The following is a 15,542-nucleotide window of genomic DNA, read 5'->3' on the forward strand; positions in this document are numbered from 1 at the left end:
AATGATCAAAATTTGTGTTTGTCAAATTGCTATATAACCAGTGTATTTTTTCTGACAAAACGGTTGGTTCAATTTTTTTTTTAATTTTTATATTTTTTTTAAAGTGTCAAAGTAAATACTTTGACAAAATTTTATAAAAATTAAACGAGCCAAATTAATTTTAGTGAAAGTGTTGGGAACCACCTTAAAGTATTAATACATTCAATGACGCTCATAATTGAGGCATCTTTTCATCTGGAAGAAATAATTTCAATAGACTAGTTTTGATGAATACTAATATCAATAGTTATGCACCATATGCGCATTGCAACGTTTTTCGTCGATTCATTGATGCTCGAGGCCTAAATATCTGAAAATCAAAAACCAAACTTAAAATGAAATTGTTGGACGAGCATATCAAAACAAAACGGATCTAAATCATAGTCAAATCCTGGAAAGTCTTGATTTGATTGTATTCGATTATACAGGTTTCATTGAACATATAGATGCACTAGCACTCATATCTAAGTGTTTGTTGATGTTTTACATATTTTTTTTCGTATTTTTGTTTTACATGAATTAGACCGTTAGTTATGTCGTATACATTGTTTTACATTTGTCATTTCGGGGCCTTTTATAGCTGTCTATATGGTATGGGCTGTACTCATTGTTGAAGGTTGCACGGTGACCTAGAAGTGTTAATCTATGTGTCACTTTGTCTCTTGTGAAGAGATGTTTCATTGGAATTCATACCATATCTTCATTTTTATAGTAACAGTGTTAAGTCGAACTATGATATACGCATTTAAGAAGTCAACTTGAATCGTAATGAAATGTAGGTTCAAGGTTTAATTTATTTTAATGAAATCAAGCGAATATTTCTGTAAGCCTTATTTTTGATAACCAAGGTCTCGAAACACCTGTAAACAAATTATATCCAAGGTCGTAAAAGGAAAGTCATTTGTTTTCATTTACATAATGTATTACCTGATTGGTTGGAAAATTTCTGTGTTAACATTTTTATTCAATTTTCTCATGCCAATTATCACTTCATAGTGCTATAATCGTTTTTTGTTGATATTGTCATCGCCTTTAATCTATTTTAAGGGTTATTTTTTATCAGTATTAATGTATCTGTAACTTAAAGATTTATTGTTCACACTAACATTTGTCTTTAAAGCAAATAAAATTGAGAATGGAAATGGGGAAGGTGCCAAAGAGACAACAACCCGACCATAGAAAAAACAACAGCAGAAGGTCACCAACAGGTCTTCAATGTAGCGAAAAATTCCCGCACCCGGAGGCGTCCTTCAGCTGGCCCCTAAACAAATATATACTAGTTCAGTGATAATGAACGCCATACTAATTTCCAAATTGTATACAAGAAACGAAAATTAAAATAATACAAGACTAACAAAGGCCAGATGCTCCCGACTTGGGACAGGCGCAAAAATGCGGCGGGGTTAAACATGTTTGTGAGATCTCAACCCTCCTCCTATACCTCTAGCCAATGTAGAAAAGTAAACGCATAACAATACGCAAATTAAAATTCAGTTCAAGAGAAGTCCGAGTCTGATGTCAGAAGATTTAACCAAAGAAAATAAACAAAATGACAATAATACATAAATAACAACAGACTACTAGCAGTTAACTGACATGCCAGCTCCAGACTTCAATAACATGTATATTGTAGTTCATGTAATGTTGTTAAAAAGTATGAAGGGTAGTTTTTTCTGTTGAATGATGCCAGGAATTCTTTTGTAAAATGATTGTCTTCAACAACAAGGTTTTCCAAAATTCTACACTCTAAATCCACGATAATGCTTTGTTAAGACAGACCAAAATGTTTGATTAGGCAACAAATTTGGTCCTTGAAATATAAATCATATTTTACTAGAAATTTCTAAAAAACCACCTCAACCGTCTCTTAGATGACCCCGGTTTTTGGTTGGGTTCGTGCTCCTTAGGCTATATTTTCTTTGACTTTTTTTGTAATAGTCATGGAGATGTAAGGTTTGTTTTCGATCTATAAGTTTGAATGTCACTCTAGTATCTTTCGCCCCTCTTTTATATGTGCACACATAATTGCTATATTGTATTGTTGTTAAATGGTCTTAATGAGATTCACTGTGTTAAAGAACCATATGTGACCTAGGAATGTTTTCTGACTGATCTTTTTGGCAGGTTGTTGTCTCCTTAAAACATTTCTCATTTCCATTTAAATTTAAAACATATAAGTAAAGGTTTTCAATTTTTTTTATTAAGTGCTTTACAGCAAAACTTCTAAATAGCCTCACTTTGAGAACTTGTAATTGATTTTCAGATATGAGCAACAGCTTGCCTATATATATATCCTTAGAAAAACACTGCGTGAAATGAATACGTTAGTTCAAATACATGAATTTAAATAAGTTTCTGACGTAATAGTGAAAACAAAACATTTATGGAGATCTCTGAAAAAGGTCATTAATCAACTTCACGTGCAGTAAATCATAACCAGCTGTTGATTGGAAGTTAACAAAGATTTATATGTGAGGATGGAACTAAAGAAATAAATCATACCAACCCTCAAGAAAATTTAGAGGAAAGATTACTTTGAAATTAGTTCATGTTAGGTTTAACTAGGTTTGTTACGTTATCTCTTATTAATATTGATGTTTATTTAAATTAACCAAGTGCAAACATTCTTAACATTTTGCACAAATCATTTCTACATTTAAATGAGAAGTATCTTGCACTTTCTCTATAGTGCAAATCAAATAATTATGGTTATTACTTATGCATAGTTCTAACATCGATGTAGATAACTATTCAGATTTTATTCATGTGAAATTTAGTGTAAGCTTTTCGATATTAATTATTTTAAGATATTTACACTATAAAATATCTAATATAATACGATTGGTGTGATTAATCCTACTGTTATCGCCTTTCCAGACGTAGAAAAATTAACTATTCTATCCTTAATGGAGTTCGCTTCTCAGTATCAAATTTATAAACTTTTCAAAACACTAGTTTATACAGATAGGGGATTAATAAAGGAATCCAAAGAGCAAAGAAAAAACATATAAGTCACCGTGCTTGTTTTCGAGATATTTGCCATTGCAATTTTTGAGGGAAAATATTCTCTCTTGACTTTTCATAGCTTTATCATTGACAAGTTGAAGTTCTTAAAAACTGTTAAAAGTAATTAAAATTTTATAAGACCTTTACAGATGGCTTATCATTATACATGTAAATGATTTACAAAAAGAAAAATGGGGGTCTCCGGACAATTTTTTGAAGGCATTCAAATGGATAAAACCAGAGGATTCCGAAAATCTGACAAAAAATCTAAAATATGACAAGCCAGTTTCCATAATGCACATTGACCTCTAATTGTGTAACTCATAGATACATAAAGTACTCAAGATTAACAACGAAAATATAATAATACATTATTGAACTGTATATGACCTTACATTTAGCTTTAAAATATAAGAGAAACAAGATATATTTGTCAACTGATAATAATCTGATAAATATGGTACCTACCGGTATGTTAAGTTACAGTTGTTTGTCATTTAGTCTTTTATTTGCAATGGCGCTGTCAATTTTATTTTCGACTGATAAGTGTGACTGACCTTTTGTTTATTAACGTGGAAGAGATAACGTAAGACAGGACTTAAAGTAGCAATGCAGAAACCAATTATTTCAAGCTGCAGAATTGTTATTAAGATGAGGAAAAACAATAAAGAGACGTAATATGTTTTTTATTTACCACAAATATCCAGATAGTAATAATACAAGTTGGGATAAGGTCATTAGTTAAAACGTAAATGAGGTAAATGTGTAAACATGTGTCTATATGAGTATTTGAAATTACTTGTATTTACTGTTACATGTGTTATACCATACGATATGCATGTTCATATATTTCTTGCACTACTATTAATATTATAATTATATTAATGAAATTATTACTATACTTAATCCATATATCTTCTCAGTGTTAGTTCATAGAATGATTGTTATGTTTATTTATTTCACTTGCTTGATTATTGTGCCACAAGATAAATATATGTTGATACCTGTAAATTCATGAAGAAAAAAAATAAAAATAAAAAAAATAAAATGTAAATTCATGAAGAAAAAAAAAAAAAATTATACAAGTTGACAGATAACCACATGTTACTAGATAACATGGTCCTATTCACTGTTCATATGGAAAGATAGTTATCCATAATCAATAGTAACTCTTATGTTTTGTAAATATATTAATTATTAGGTCATACTATAGTATTGTAATCTTTCTTTGAAAAACAAATCATACTACTTACAACGCTTTTAGACAACCCTATAAGTAAAGAAGATGTGTACTCAGATGATTAAGTAGTAGAAAAATCAAGAACTTTTTGTTTTATACCAAACGAGCCTTTAAAAGCAAATGTTTTTAGTTTGACACGTCAGTTAAGGTGGTACTTTACAGTAAACTTTCTATATCCGAAAGGACTGTATATTTATTTAAGTTCTCTATTCAGTAGTGATAACAGTTAAACTATATCATATTATTATACATGCATATCAATTGGCATCTTTACTTGTTTCCCTTGATTGTTTTGGTATAATTAAGATTACAAATACGATTTTCCACTTATCAAACCAATATTTCTTCTATTTCTCACTACCACGTGGATTTGCATATTATGTTTAATATTTGTAATCCTAACTATTAATCTGTTTACTATTCATTTTTGCTATTTGTCTAACCTTGTTCATGCAAATTACTATTGACAAAATTACTTGTTCAGCACTCTCTATCTGATTAATGAGACACACTGTTTCCTACACTTTCAATTATTTTCATATTATGATTAGAATATGAATCTAATGAGGATGTAGCATATAAATGTAGTATATACCTGTTGATTAATTGTCTCTTAGATGTTGCTACTGTAATGCATATAATAAGTATAAACATTTTTAAAGCTTTTCTCTTGAATGTTGATATTGTAGTGCATATATTAATTATAAACAATAATTGAAGCGAAATTAAACAATTATTTCAAAATTACTATTATACAGCTAAGCTTATTCTGTGAATTTATTTTATTGGAAAGTGCAATAACAGAAGTTAATTATTGGAATTTACCGTTATTTTATGTGTATGTAATATCTACGTGGAATTATCTACTGCATGCTTATGGGTAATATTCAAAACATTTATTGAACAGTTAAAAACGAGTGTTGGATGGAAGGAATGCAGATTTATTGTTTTTAAATCGTCATGAAGTTTTGATATTGAATAAATAATGTTGAAACTGATGAACACAATTAACGTTTTACATTGGTACGTGTCTTCACTACTCGATGGATTATAGAAGGTATTTTTGTGCCGCCTTGTTTAGCAGTTTTGTCACCCAGCTTTGTTAAAAACAAATGCAAAATTTATATTGCCGGAAATTTAGATTAAATCATGTCACTTTAAAAGATGTGCAAATCATTCAAAACTACTATAGATCCATTATTATTTGTTGGATACCAATTGTCGTGGGTACAAGTAAACCAAGAATTCAAATGTTCAACGAGTCACAAATTTAACAGGCTTTGTATGCACAGATTAGTAAAACCATAAAATCAAATAACCACGGAAATGAAAGTTTTCCTCAATCCACAAAAATTAATACCCACAAAAATAAATTAATCCACTGTATGCGATATTAACGGTTATCAATTTTCCTGCACCAGATGCGCATTTCGACAATACATGTCTCTTCAGTGATGTTCGTGGCCAAAATATTTGAAATAAAATATTTTCACAGGAGAATATGTTTCATTGTCACTAAAATGAAGTGCGCATGTTTCAGATGATCAAGATACGATACAAATTAATATGTGCTATGATAAATGGTGTTGGCTTAACAAAAATGATGTTACAGTGCTAGAAATATTTTATCAATTATTTGTTGCGTGTTAAACAATAATTATTTTACCCTTGATAATATTCTTTATGACCATTTGAAATATTTTAATTATTTTTCTTTCAGATGGATAAACGGTACGATCCATGATCATATGATGAAACATATTAAAATTGTATTAACTTTAGATATTGAATGGATTTTCCACGGCATACATGATGACAACGATACCATTATAATTTGATTTGATTTGGAAATGGAGCGATTTGTAAAAGTGTTTATGTTACATCCATTCCTCATTTTTTATATTGAATTTCCATGATTTATAGTCATTACTCGTTACAAGAGCAGAAATGACTATGACTCGGAAGTCAAACGTTAAACTGACTATTAGCGTGGCGGATCAGGGCCATCATGACGACTGTAATGACACTTCAGAATGGAAATTTATTAATCACTCTAGTGATTCGGATGATCTCCTTTACTCACCAAAGCACGAACAGAGTAGGAAATTAAAATTCGATTTCATGGATGTAGACATCGATACAGAAAATAATAGCATTAGACGAAGCGATATAGAAAAGGATCTTACAGGATTATCAAAACGTGGTCTTTGCAGTAAAAGGTATGCGGAACCACGAATGTCTTTACTCGGAAAACCTCTAAATTACCGTGCCCACAGGAAAGATGCACGTGTTCGGAGATTACAAGCACGAATTTATAATTTTCTTGAAAGACCAAAATTATGGGCATCAGTTATTTACCATATAGCTATGTAAGTACTTTAGTTATATTTGCATGTAGTTAGAAATGTTTTCTCATTGCGTTTCTTATGTCATTGGTATTATTAACTGATTTTAGGGAAATCTTACACCGACCCCTTTTAATGTCAAAACACTTATATTAAGAAACACAGATGAGGTTCCAGTTAGACTTGAAAAATTTGCTACTCATGTAATTGCATTTAAGTAAGTTTTAGGCAACTGATATTGGTGAATTTAACTGTTTTCAAAATTTGTTCTCAACATATGCTGTACTTTATTTCTGTTTTCAATATAGAGAAAAGCAAAGTTCACAGAGAAAAGTAGATAAAAAGTACACCAACAGTTCTTGTTGAAATTTATACTTGCTTTAATGGCATATTTTCAAAAATTACATTTGTACTGTGTATCACTATAGAATTATACGAAATTTTATTATAAATTCAGGATATGCATAAAAGCACTGAAAAAGAGATTACACATCTAAAATGTTTGCGAGACATTTTTTGTCTTTTTATATTGAATACATATAAAGATTATCTAGTGCATATATCTTGAATGCACCTAAATGGTTCTTGTAAAGTAATTAAGATTCCACATCAGTGCAACTGACTCCTGTGCGATTGGAAGTTGATGTTAAAGTTGCAATGTTAACATTATAGTCATTATTATAAGAAGTATACACATGCAAATTAACTGACTCTTGTGCGATTGGAAGCTGATGTTTAAGTTTCAATGATAACATTATATTCATTATTATAAGACGTTTAAATATGCAAATTAACTGACTCTTGTGCAATTGAAAGTTGATGTTAAAGTTTCAATGATAACATTATATTCATTATTATAAGACGTTTACACATGCATGTGCGATTGGAAGTTAATGTTAAAAGTTTCAATGTAAGCATCATATTCATTATGACATGAAGTATAAACATTTGTAATTCTGCATCGCTTGCAGTATGTATTTCATTGGACATATGATGTTATCAACAAAAGATTTATGAAATTGAACGACATTAAGAACTTTTTAAATTAAGGTGGTACCAAACACTTTCACTAAAATTAATTTGGCTCGTTTAATTTTTATAAAATTTTGTCAAAGTATTTACTTTGACCCTTTAACGAAAATATAAAAATTTCAAAACATTTTAATCAACCGTTTTGTCAGAAAAATTACACTGGTTATAAAGCAGTTTGACAAACACAAATTTTGATCATTGAGAAGCTTAATATTCCCTTTACAACACAACGTAATTAAAACGTTAAGCTGACTTTACAGAGTTATCTCCCTGTAGTGTTAGGTACCACCTTATGAGTTTGAATGTACATGTTGGTATCTTTCGCCTTTCTTTTACATTATAAAGTTTACCCCTAGGTGTTTTCAGTTACCAATTATCTCTTCTTCTACTGTGAATTCATTATTATCAGTTGGATACCAATTTGGCATGGGTACATGTTAACCAAGAATTCAAATGTTCAACGAAAATCAAAATTTCTAAAGGCTTTGTATGTAGATATTGGCCAAACAACAAAATCAAATACCCACGAAAATGTTTTCCTCAATCCACGAAAATTGATACCCACGAAAATGTTTTCCTCAATCCACGAAAATTGATACCCACGAAAATGTTTTCCTCAATCCACGAAAATTGATACCCACGAAAATGTTTTCCTCAATCCACGAAAATTGATACCCACGAAAATGTTTTCCTCAATCCACGAAAATTGATACCCACGAAAATGTTTTCCTCAATCCACGAAAATTGATACCCACGAAAATGTTTTCCTCAATCCACGAAAATTGATACCCACGAAAATGTTTTCCTCAATCCACGAAAATTGATACCCACGAAAAGAGATGAATCCACAGTACTAAACAAATGTAGTCGACTTGTTCACCTCCTTCCTCTGCAGCTTTTACGTGACAATTTCGATGAATTCATTACGTTTACTGTCTTGAATATGTTGGTACTTTAGCGATAAATGAATAGAGTGAAGAAAGGGTAAGAAAGCTATAACATTATAAAACCATATTACTCTGAGCTAAATTTAAAAGGTGTAACCTAATTTTGAAACTTTGTTGCTTTCCAATCAATTAACAAAACTCTTATAATCTGCAATAAAAGAACAATCCGGAGTGACTGGATTATGGGGAAGTGTGACACGTGAGTGTCATTCATATAAACAATTATGTGTTATATGTGTATTACATGTTTTATTGCTGAGTATCTTAATTGTTAGCTAAATGACACCTAGAAGTCATAATAAGGGCTACCTCGATAATGAAACATTGATTTAAACCTTAAACTGTAACGTGTTAGTAATTAATTGGCGGCTAGTAAAAGTGTATGTTTGAGCAAAGAGGACGACATTGTTTTTTACTAGTCATGATCATTACGATTTCTCTCCATATAGATTGGGAACTTTTAATGTTACTCTACATATCACGTTTTGTGTTCCTTTGGTTATAGAACTGTTCTATGTAGCATATCCATCTGTTTAAGTTTAAATAGCTCTTATTCGGGCAAATCTAGAAATCATTTTCATAAATTGTTTGAAGCTTTTAAGTAAAACCGAAGAGCAAAAACCGATTATTTTCTTATTTCTGTACAAAACTGCATATAAAGCATTTCTTATAATAACTTTAGACACACCTATTGTAATGCGCCAGATGTGAATTTCGACAATTAATGTGTCCTCAGTGATGTTCGAAGTACAAGTATGTGAATATTCAAAATTTGTTACATACGTTAGAGAGCGGATAAAGCCAAACACATACATATAGCTAATGTAATCAGAACCTTGCACAAGAGAGATATATTTCTTTATTTAAAACAATTTTAATTATCTGTTTTAAACATAGCAAACGTATCACTAATTAAAGAAATAATTTCTTTACCAAAGCTTTCATCTTAAACGACAATAATAATTTTTGGTATTTTTTTAATTAATTTACGTAGCAGCTTTTAAGAATTCTTTGTCATCACGACACTTTAAATAATACAAAAAAATATGTAAAGGCCATACAAATTGACATTTGCTCTGAATACATTTGAAATGCCTCAATTAATTTGATATAACACATTCAATTTCCGCTTACTAGCATCACTAAAGCTAGTGATGTCAGATGTAAATCTACGAATGTCATTCTAGCCTTCAAGATATTAGATTAGTCAAAATAATATCGAATAATGTTGTAATGAATTTTATGAAAAGGGATATAAATTGGCTTAGATTCTTCGAGTTTTGACAGATGCACTAAGATACATTGACGTGCATTTAAATAAATTGTATAATTAATTGAACCGATTAATACTAAAACGACACTATAAGAATAGTATATCATGCGTATGTAAATATTAGAATTCGAAATTATAACCACGCGAAATGAATACTGTCTTTGAATGTCGGTTAACTACTGGTGCTTTAATTTTGCGTTGAGATTAATAACTGATTTGTTTACAAATATACATTAACTTTGTATATGTCCTCTTTACATTAAAATTCTTTTTATACAATATTAGAGCATACATATAGGCATAGTGGTATACCGCTGTTCAAAAGTTATAAACCTAACTTAAACAAATCTGGGTCACAAAACAAAACCGATGGAAACACATCAACTATAAGAGGAAAATAACTGAACAACAGAAACACTGAATTGGTACAAAAACAAGCCAAACTTCCCGCTTATATTGAAAAGTTAACTAATAAATATATGTATTGAGTATGTATAAAAGTTTACACAGGTATCAATTTAGGTGAGTTTGTCACAGAAAAAAAAATGACCCAATAAAAAAAACCGTTGGTGTAATATCAACCTTTTCGTGTGCAATTGTTTATGTTTCAAGAATCAATCGTTTTTGAATGCAAGGCTGCAATATATTCACCAAATAATTTTTCTTTTGTTTGTCTTAATTCATTAAGTAAGACTTGGCAATCTTGTCTTATTATTTTATTTATTGATATAATTTTTTAGTTCAATTGCCGTCACTGCGAATCGAACCCGCTGCCGGACGTCTATTACATATGACTGATAAAAAAATATCAACGAAACTTGAAAGCTACTGGTATAATATTTTTGTGCTAAGTATTGGTTGGAAAAATTAATTATTATATGCAGTAACCGCTCATAATACATGAAGGTGTAGGTAGTTTTTTTTCTGAATAGATATGATGGGCTTTCTATGTTGTGATGTTATAATATTGTTTCAGAAAAAGGGAGAAGGTTTGGTACCATTAAAACGTTTAATTCCGCTGCAATTGTTTGGAATCAGGAATCTGATGTTTAGTGGTTGTCGTCTGTTTATGTGGTTCATACGTGTTTCTCGTTTCTCGTTTTTATATAGATTCGACCGTGGTTTTCCCGTTTGAATGGTTTTACATTAGTAATTTGTGGTGCCCTTTATAACTTGCTGTTCGATGTGAGCAAAGGCTCCGTGTTGAAGGCCGTACCTTGACCTATAATGGTTTACTTTTATAAAATGTTATTTGGATGGAGTGTTGTCTCATTGGCATTCATACTTCATCTTCCTATATCTATTAACAATAACTTGTTTGTTTCATTTTGAACATATATCTGACGTACAAGCTTTTATTCACTTGTATGTTGTCTATTTGTCATGTAACTAATAGAAATAGAGGATACAAAAAAGATTTTAGAATTCAAGTCGAGAACAAACTGACAATGCAGTGGAAAAATATAAAAACTACGAAAAGACAAACAAGTCACAAACCACACTATAGAAAGCTAAATATTAGAAACGAAGTCCAATCTTAAAATGTTGGATGATCTCCGGTGCTTCCTTAGGGTAAGCAGATCCTGCTACAAATGTGGCCCCTATCCAAAAGTAGTATCAAAAATGAAACTCTTTTTATAACGTGTCTACTAAGTACTTCTCAAAGAGGATTGTACAAAGTGTATTTTACACAAATAATACAGGGATATCAACCCACTGAAAGATAGTATCTCCAACATTGAAACACATTTACACACGTTTTATACTTGGTTAGTCAACGTCTAATTTGCGATATATTATAGATACATTGTTATCTAGGACAAGATAATAACGCAATTCAAAATACAATATACTAGCATCATAATTAATAGCTCGTTAATTATATGTACTAGTTAATTACATAATAAAGAATATTACAAATAGTTAAATTTAGATATACTGAATATGGACGTTGACAAAATTAAATCAGATCAAACCACTATTACATTTTTATCGAAAAAATAAATAAATACAAGGCCGCGTAGATTAGAATTCACTGATGCAACCACAATAAAAATATTAAACGAAAAGAAGAAGACACCATTGTTACTGAAAAAACAATTAGTCAAGTGTCCTTTTGGTAGTTGATACGCATTGCACGACAGATAAACTCATCATAGATACCAGACTTTAAATTGTGTACGTTAGACGTGCGTTTCGTCTACACAATCACATAAGTGACGCTCGAAAACAGAATTTTAAAAAAGCTAGGTGGGAACCGATTATTACGAGAAATGTCGTTAAACAGCCAACATCAGATAATCTATAACCTAGGTAAAAATTCTATGTATTTCGGAAAAATTCAAAGGTTTGCAAACAGTTGATTTATTATTACATGTATTGAGACCTGAGAGATAACACTTTGGAATCATTTCTTTAACCTGTGCAACGAGAATGGTAGTTAAATAAATTCATACTAAAACATACTTTAATTATTCTCGTCAAATGATTACTTACTGAATGTTCTTTGATAATTTTATATAAAAAAATCAAGGTAAACGAAAGAGGCAATAACATTCCTAATAGCTAAAACCACAAGATGTTGGTAAAAACTAGATTGATGAAAAGCAACATGCAAGTTATTACGTAATTTAAAAGTAATTTATTGGCATTTTCTAATAATCTCTTAATATTTCAATAACAGCACATTTTCATTATATTATTCATGGATAATTAAAACGTCAACATGGAATCTATTAGAGGAATGATGATATGGTGTAAGCAAAATGTGCCTGCATAAATATGTTTTATCATTACTCTCTTTTAATTTTATTTCTGTATTTAATGTTATTTTAGGATCAGTTTAGATTTTACGATTGCACTAGAGAACAAAAATTCAATAGTGATTTGCACTTTGGTTTATACTTGGTCATTTTTAAAATCCGTTTTGTTTAACATACAGACGATAATGTCAGGAAAAGGTTCAGATATCAGAGCAACTATGAAAATTTAGAAAAAATAGAAAATTACTGCGTGATGAAATATAAATAAAAGAAACTATTAGAGTGATGAAACATAATAACAGAAAATAATTCGTAGAATAAAAGGTACAATGTAAAGAGACAATTAGCCGTTTCAGAATCTAAAGGACTATGGGTCATTTCATTGTTCGTACCCCAAAATGAAAATAACGCCACGTCATTTGTTAAATTTTCATTGTTTATGACATTTTTAACCAATCAGGACGTTGTGGTGTACACTTTTGAAAATATTACCCAGGATGCATTAGATTCTGAAACGGCGAATTGTGTAAGTATCAAAGAATGCCAAAAACAGGAAACAGCAGTCGAAAATTAACTTCAAAGGTTCAGTAAAAATGTTTAACTGTCTTAACTAAAAATTATATCTGGATGTTAAAAAATCTAAAGACCTAAAAGAGTTCATTTCGGTTTAAAAGTGTTTTGCTGCTATAGTGAAATCATTGTCTTTTTGTAAACAAACATTCATCATTGCATTTGTTTCTTAATACATTCTTATGACGTGTAATAGAATGTCTTCCAAACCGTTCACTAAAAACCACGCATATGTAACCATATACGTGCCGTTATTTTTCTTTTTAAGTAATGTTAATTTCCCCATAAACTGCCTGTTTTTCCTTTCAAACATTGTTAAGTTACTCAAAAACGTGCAGTTATTTTCTTTCTTAGAAAATTGTAAATTTACATATACATGTCGATATTTTCCTGTTAAAGCAGTGTAAAAATACCCTTATATGTGTCCTTTTTTTGTTTTTTTATATGCAAATTGACCCATTAACGTGCTGTTATTTTCTTTTTATTATTTAAACAGTGAAATAACCCATTATCCTCAAGAGTTTGAAACTTTACCATACATGTACTCGTCTAGTTATTGTTATACGTTGACAAATACAACATGATATGTTATATGCTGAATCGTATCTATAAGTTGTGACGTATTGTTTTCATGTGTAGTTGAATAGTTGTCAAGCGAAGCTATCATAAGAATGATCTGTTGATATAAGAAGACCATATATCGCGGCACGATTCCTTTGAAGTATTTTCTGATCTTCCTTTAAAACAAATCCGGATATAAATATGTACATTTTAGTAATTGCATGACTCAAAATGATAAAAAATCATGTTTTATGTTTTACTTATATTGGTCTTAAATACATCAAGGTCAATGATCTATTTATAAATTGTCATCACATGATGCTACAACTATTCAGTATTTTAGAGATATATGTGGTCGCGTGATCTTTGCAGTTAATGACACAGATTACTAGTATAACAGAATGTTAACTGCTGTACCCCTATTTTTGACATATTAACATATTAATGTCTGTTTGTTTTATTCACACAACGTTGTCAATGAAATGGAATTTTATGTTAGGTATTTCTGAAAATTTAACTTTTTCATATACTTTGCTCAATAGAATGCCAATTCCAAGATTTTAAATTCTTGACTACTTGTGTTTGACTACAATCCTAATTGACAATGGCTTCTAGTTTTTCCGTAGAAGGTCGATGATCTTCCGGATACTCTGTTAATGAAAAAATCTAACTGCAATGTTATTATTTTTTGCTGACAGCAGCATAAAACACCACAACATAAACAAACGCAATATTTTTACATTATTTGAAATGTTTTAAAATTAACTTTGTGGCTTCGTGTCACTGAACTGTCACTTCCGATATGTCGTCTGTACAAAACAGTTTACGTTTTTAATTGAAAAGCTCAGATTTGAATACGTTTCCCTTCATACGTCGTTTAAGACATAAACCATACAAGTTTTTACTGATTAAATGAGAATTTGGTATGCATAGGAATAAACAGATATACGAGATAAACTTCGATGAGATAATAATCAGACGATCCAAATCACCCACACGCATAAAGAGGTAAACAAACAAAACTGTTTGGAAAAGGACGTATTACAATCTTTTCAAAAAAAAATTAATATATTGTATATAACTTCACTATTTCGAATGTAGAATATTTAAGTTGATTTTATATCAAATGATGGCTGATAACTGATGATAATAGTAGAACCCTTTTTGACTATATAAAACAAATATTTCATGAAATATACAATTAGGGTATATTTCATCTGTTTCTCAGATCTGAAGTTATAGTACCTCCTTTGATACATTTGTGCTATCTAATTACATCAATGTCTTAACATTTGTGAGCACCGGTTAATATATGGCATAAGTCATGTAAGACATTAACTGACTGTGAAATTATTCATCATTACCAGAATTATAACTCGTATTTGTCCATAAATATGTCCTCCGTTGAAAGTTGCTAATTATATTTGAATCAGCCTGTTTCTACTACAATGTATTAAGTGACTCATCGGACCACTAGATGGTTCCCCACTTGTCACAGGCACAGTCAATTTTATAAAACATGTAAAAGGTACTCCATCATAAATTGAAAAAAAAAGTTCCATCTTTTACAATTCGTATCACCCAATCATATATTTGATTTTTTCAACAATACAAAGTTAAACTATAAGTGGTGAGATCAATAAGTTTTACTTTATTCAATTCAACTCCTCCTTTTTCGAAGATCTTCTTGTTTCAAGTTGACAAGTAACGTACAGTCCTTGGATGGTGTAAACTTCCCACTAACACCATACACCACTACACCATACA

General features: G+C 30.3%; 1 protein-coding gene across 5 annotated transcripts in view; it reads left to right on the forward strand.

Annotated features, from left to right (window-relative positions):
* LOC139497907 (potassium voltage-gated channel subfamily KQT member 1-like) overlaps positions 1-15,542 on the forward strand; it is a 144,261-nt gene that overhangs the window by 45,476 nt on the left and 83,243 nt on the right. For 4 of the 5 annotated variants that reach the window (XM_071286146.1, XM_071286149.1, XM_071286151.1 and 1 more), the window contains exon 3: positions 6,006-6,654. In XM_071286146.1, the coding sequence (XP_071142247.1) occupies positions 6,233-6,654 (422 nt within the window). In that variant the 5' untranslated portion in view covers positions 6,006-6,232. Of the gene's footprint in view, positions 1-5,203; positions 5,343-6,005; positions 6,655-15,542 lie in introns of those variants that run through there. The other variant, XM_071286147.1, reaches the window with a different exon arrangement.

The sequence above is a fragment of the Mytilus edulis genome, chromosome 12 (genome assembly GCF_963676685.1).
Source record: "Mytilus edulis chromosome 12, xbMytEdul2.2, whole genome shotgun sequence".
NCBI lineage: Eukaryota > Metazoa > Mollusca > Bivalvia > Mytilida > Mytilidae > Mytilus > Mytilus edulis.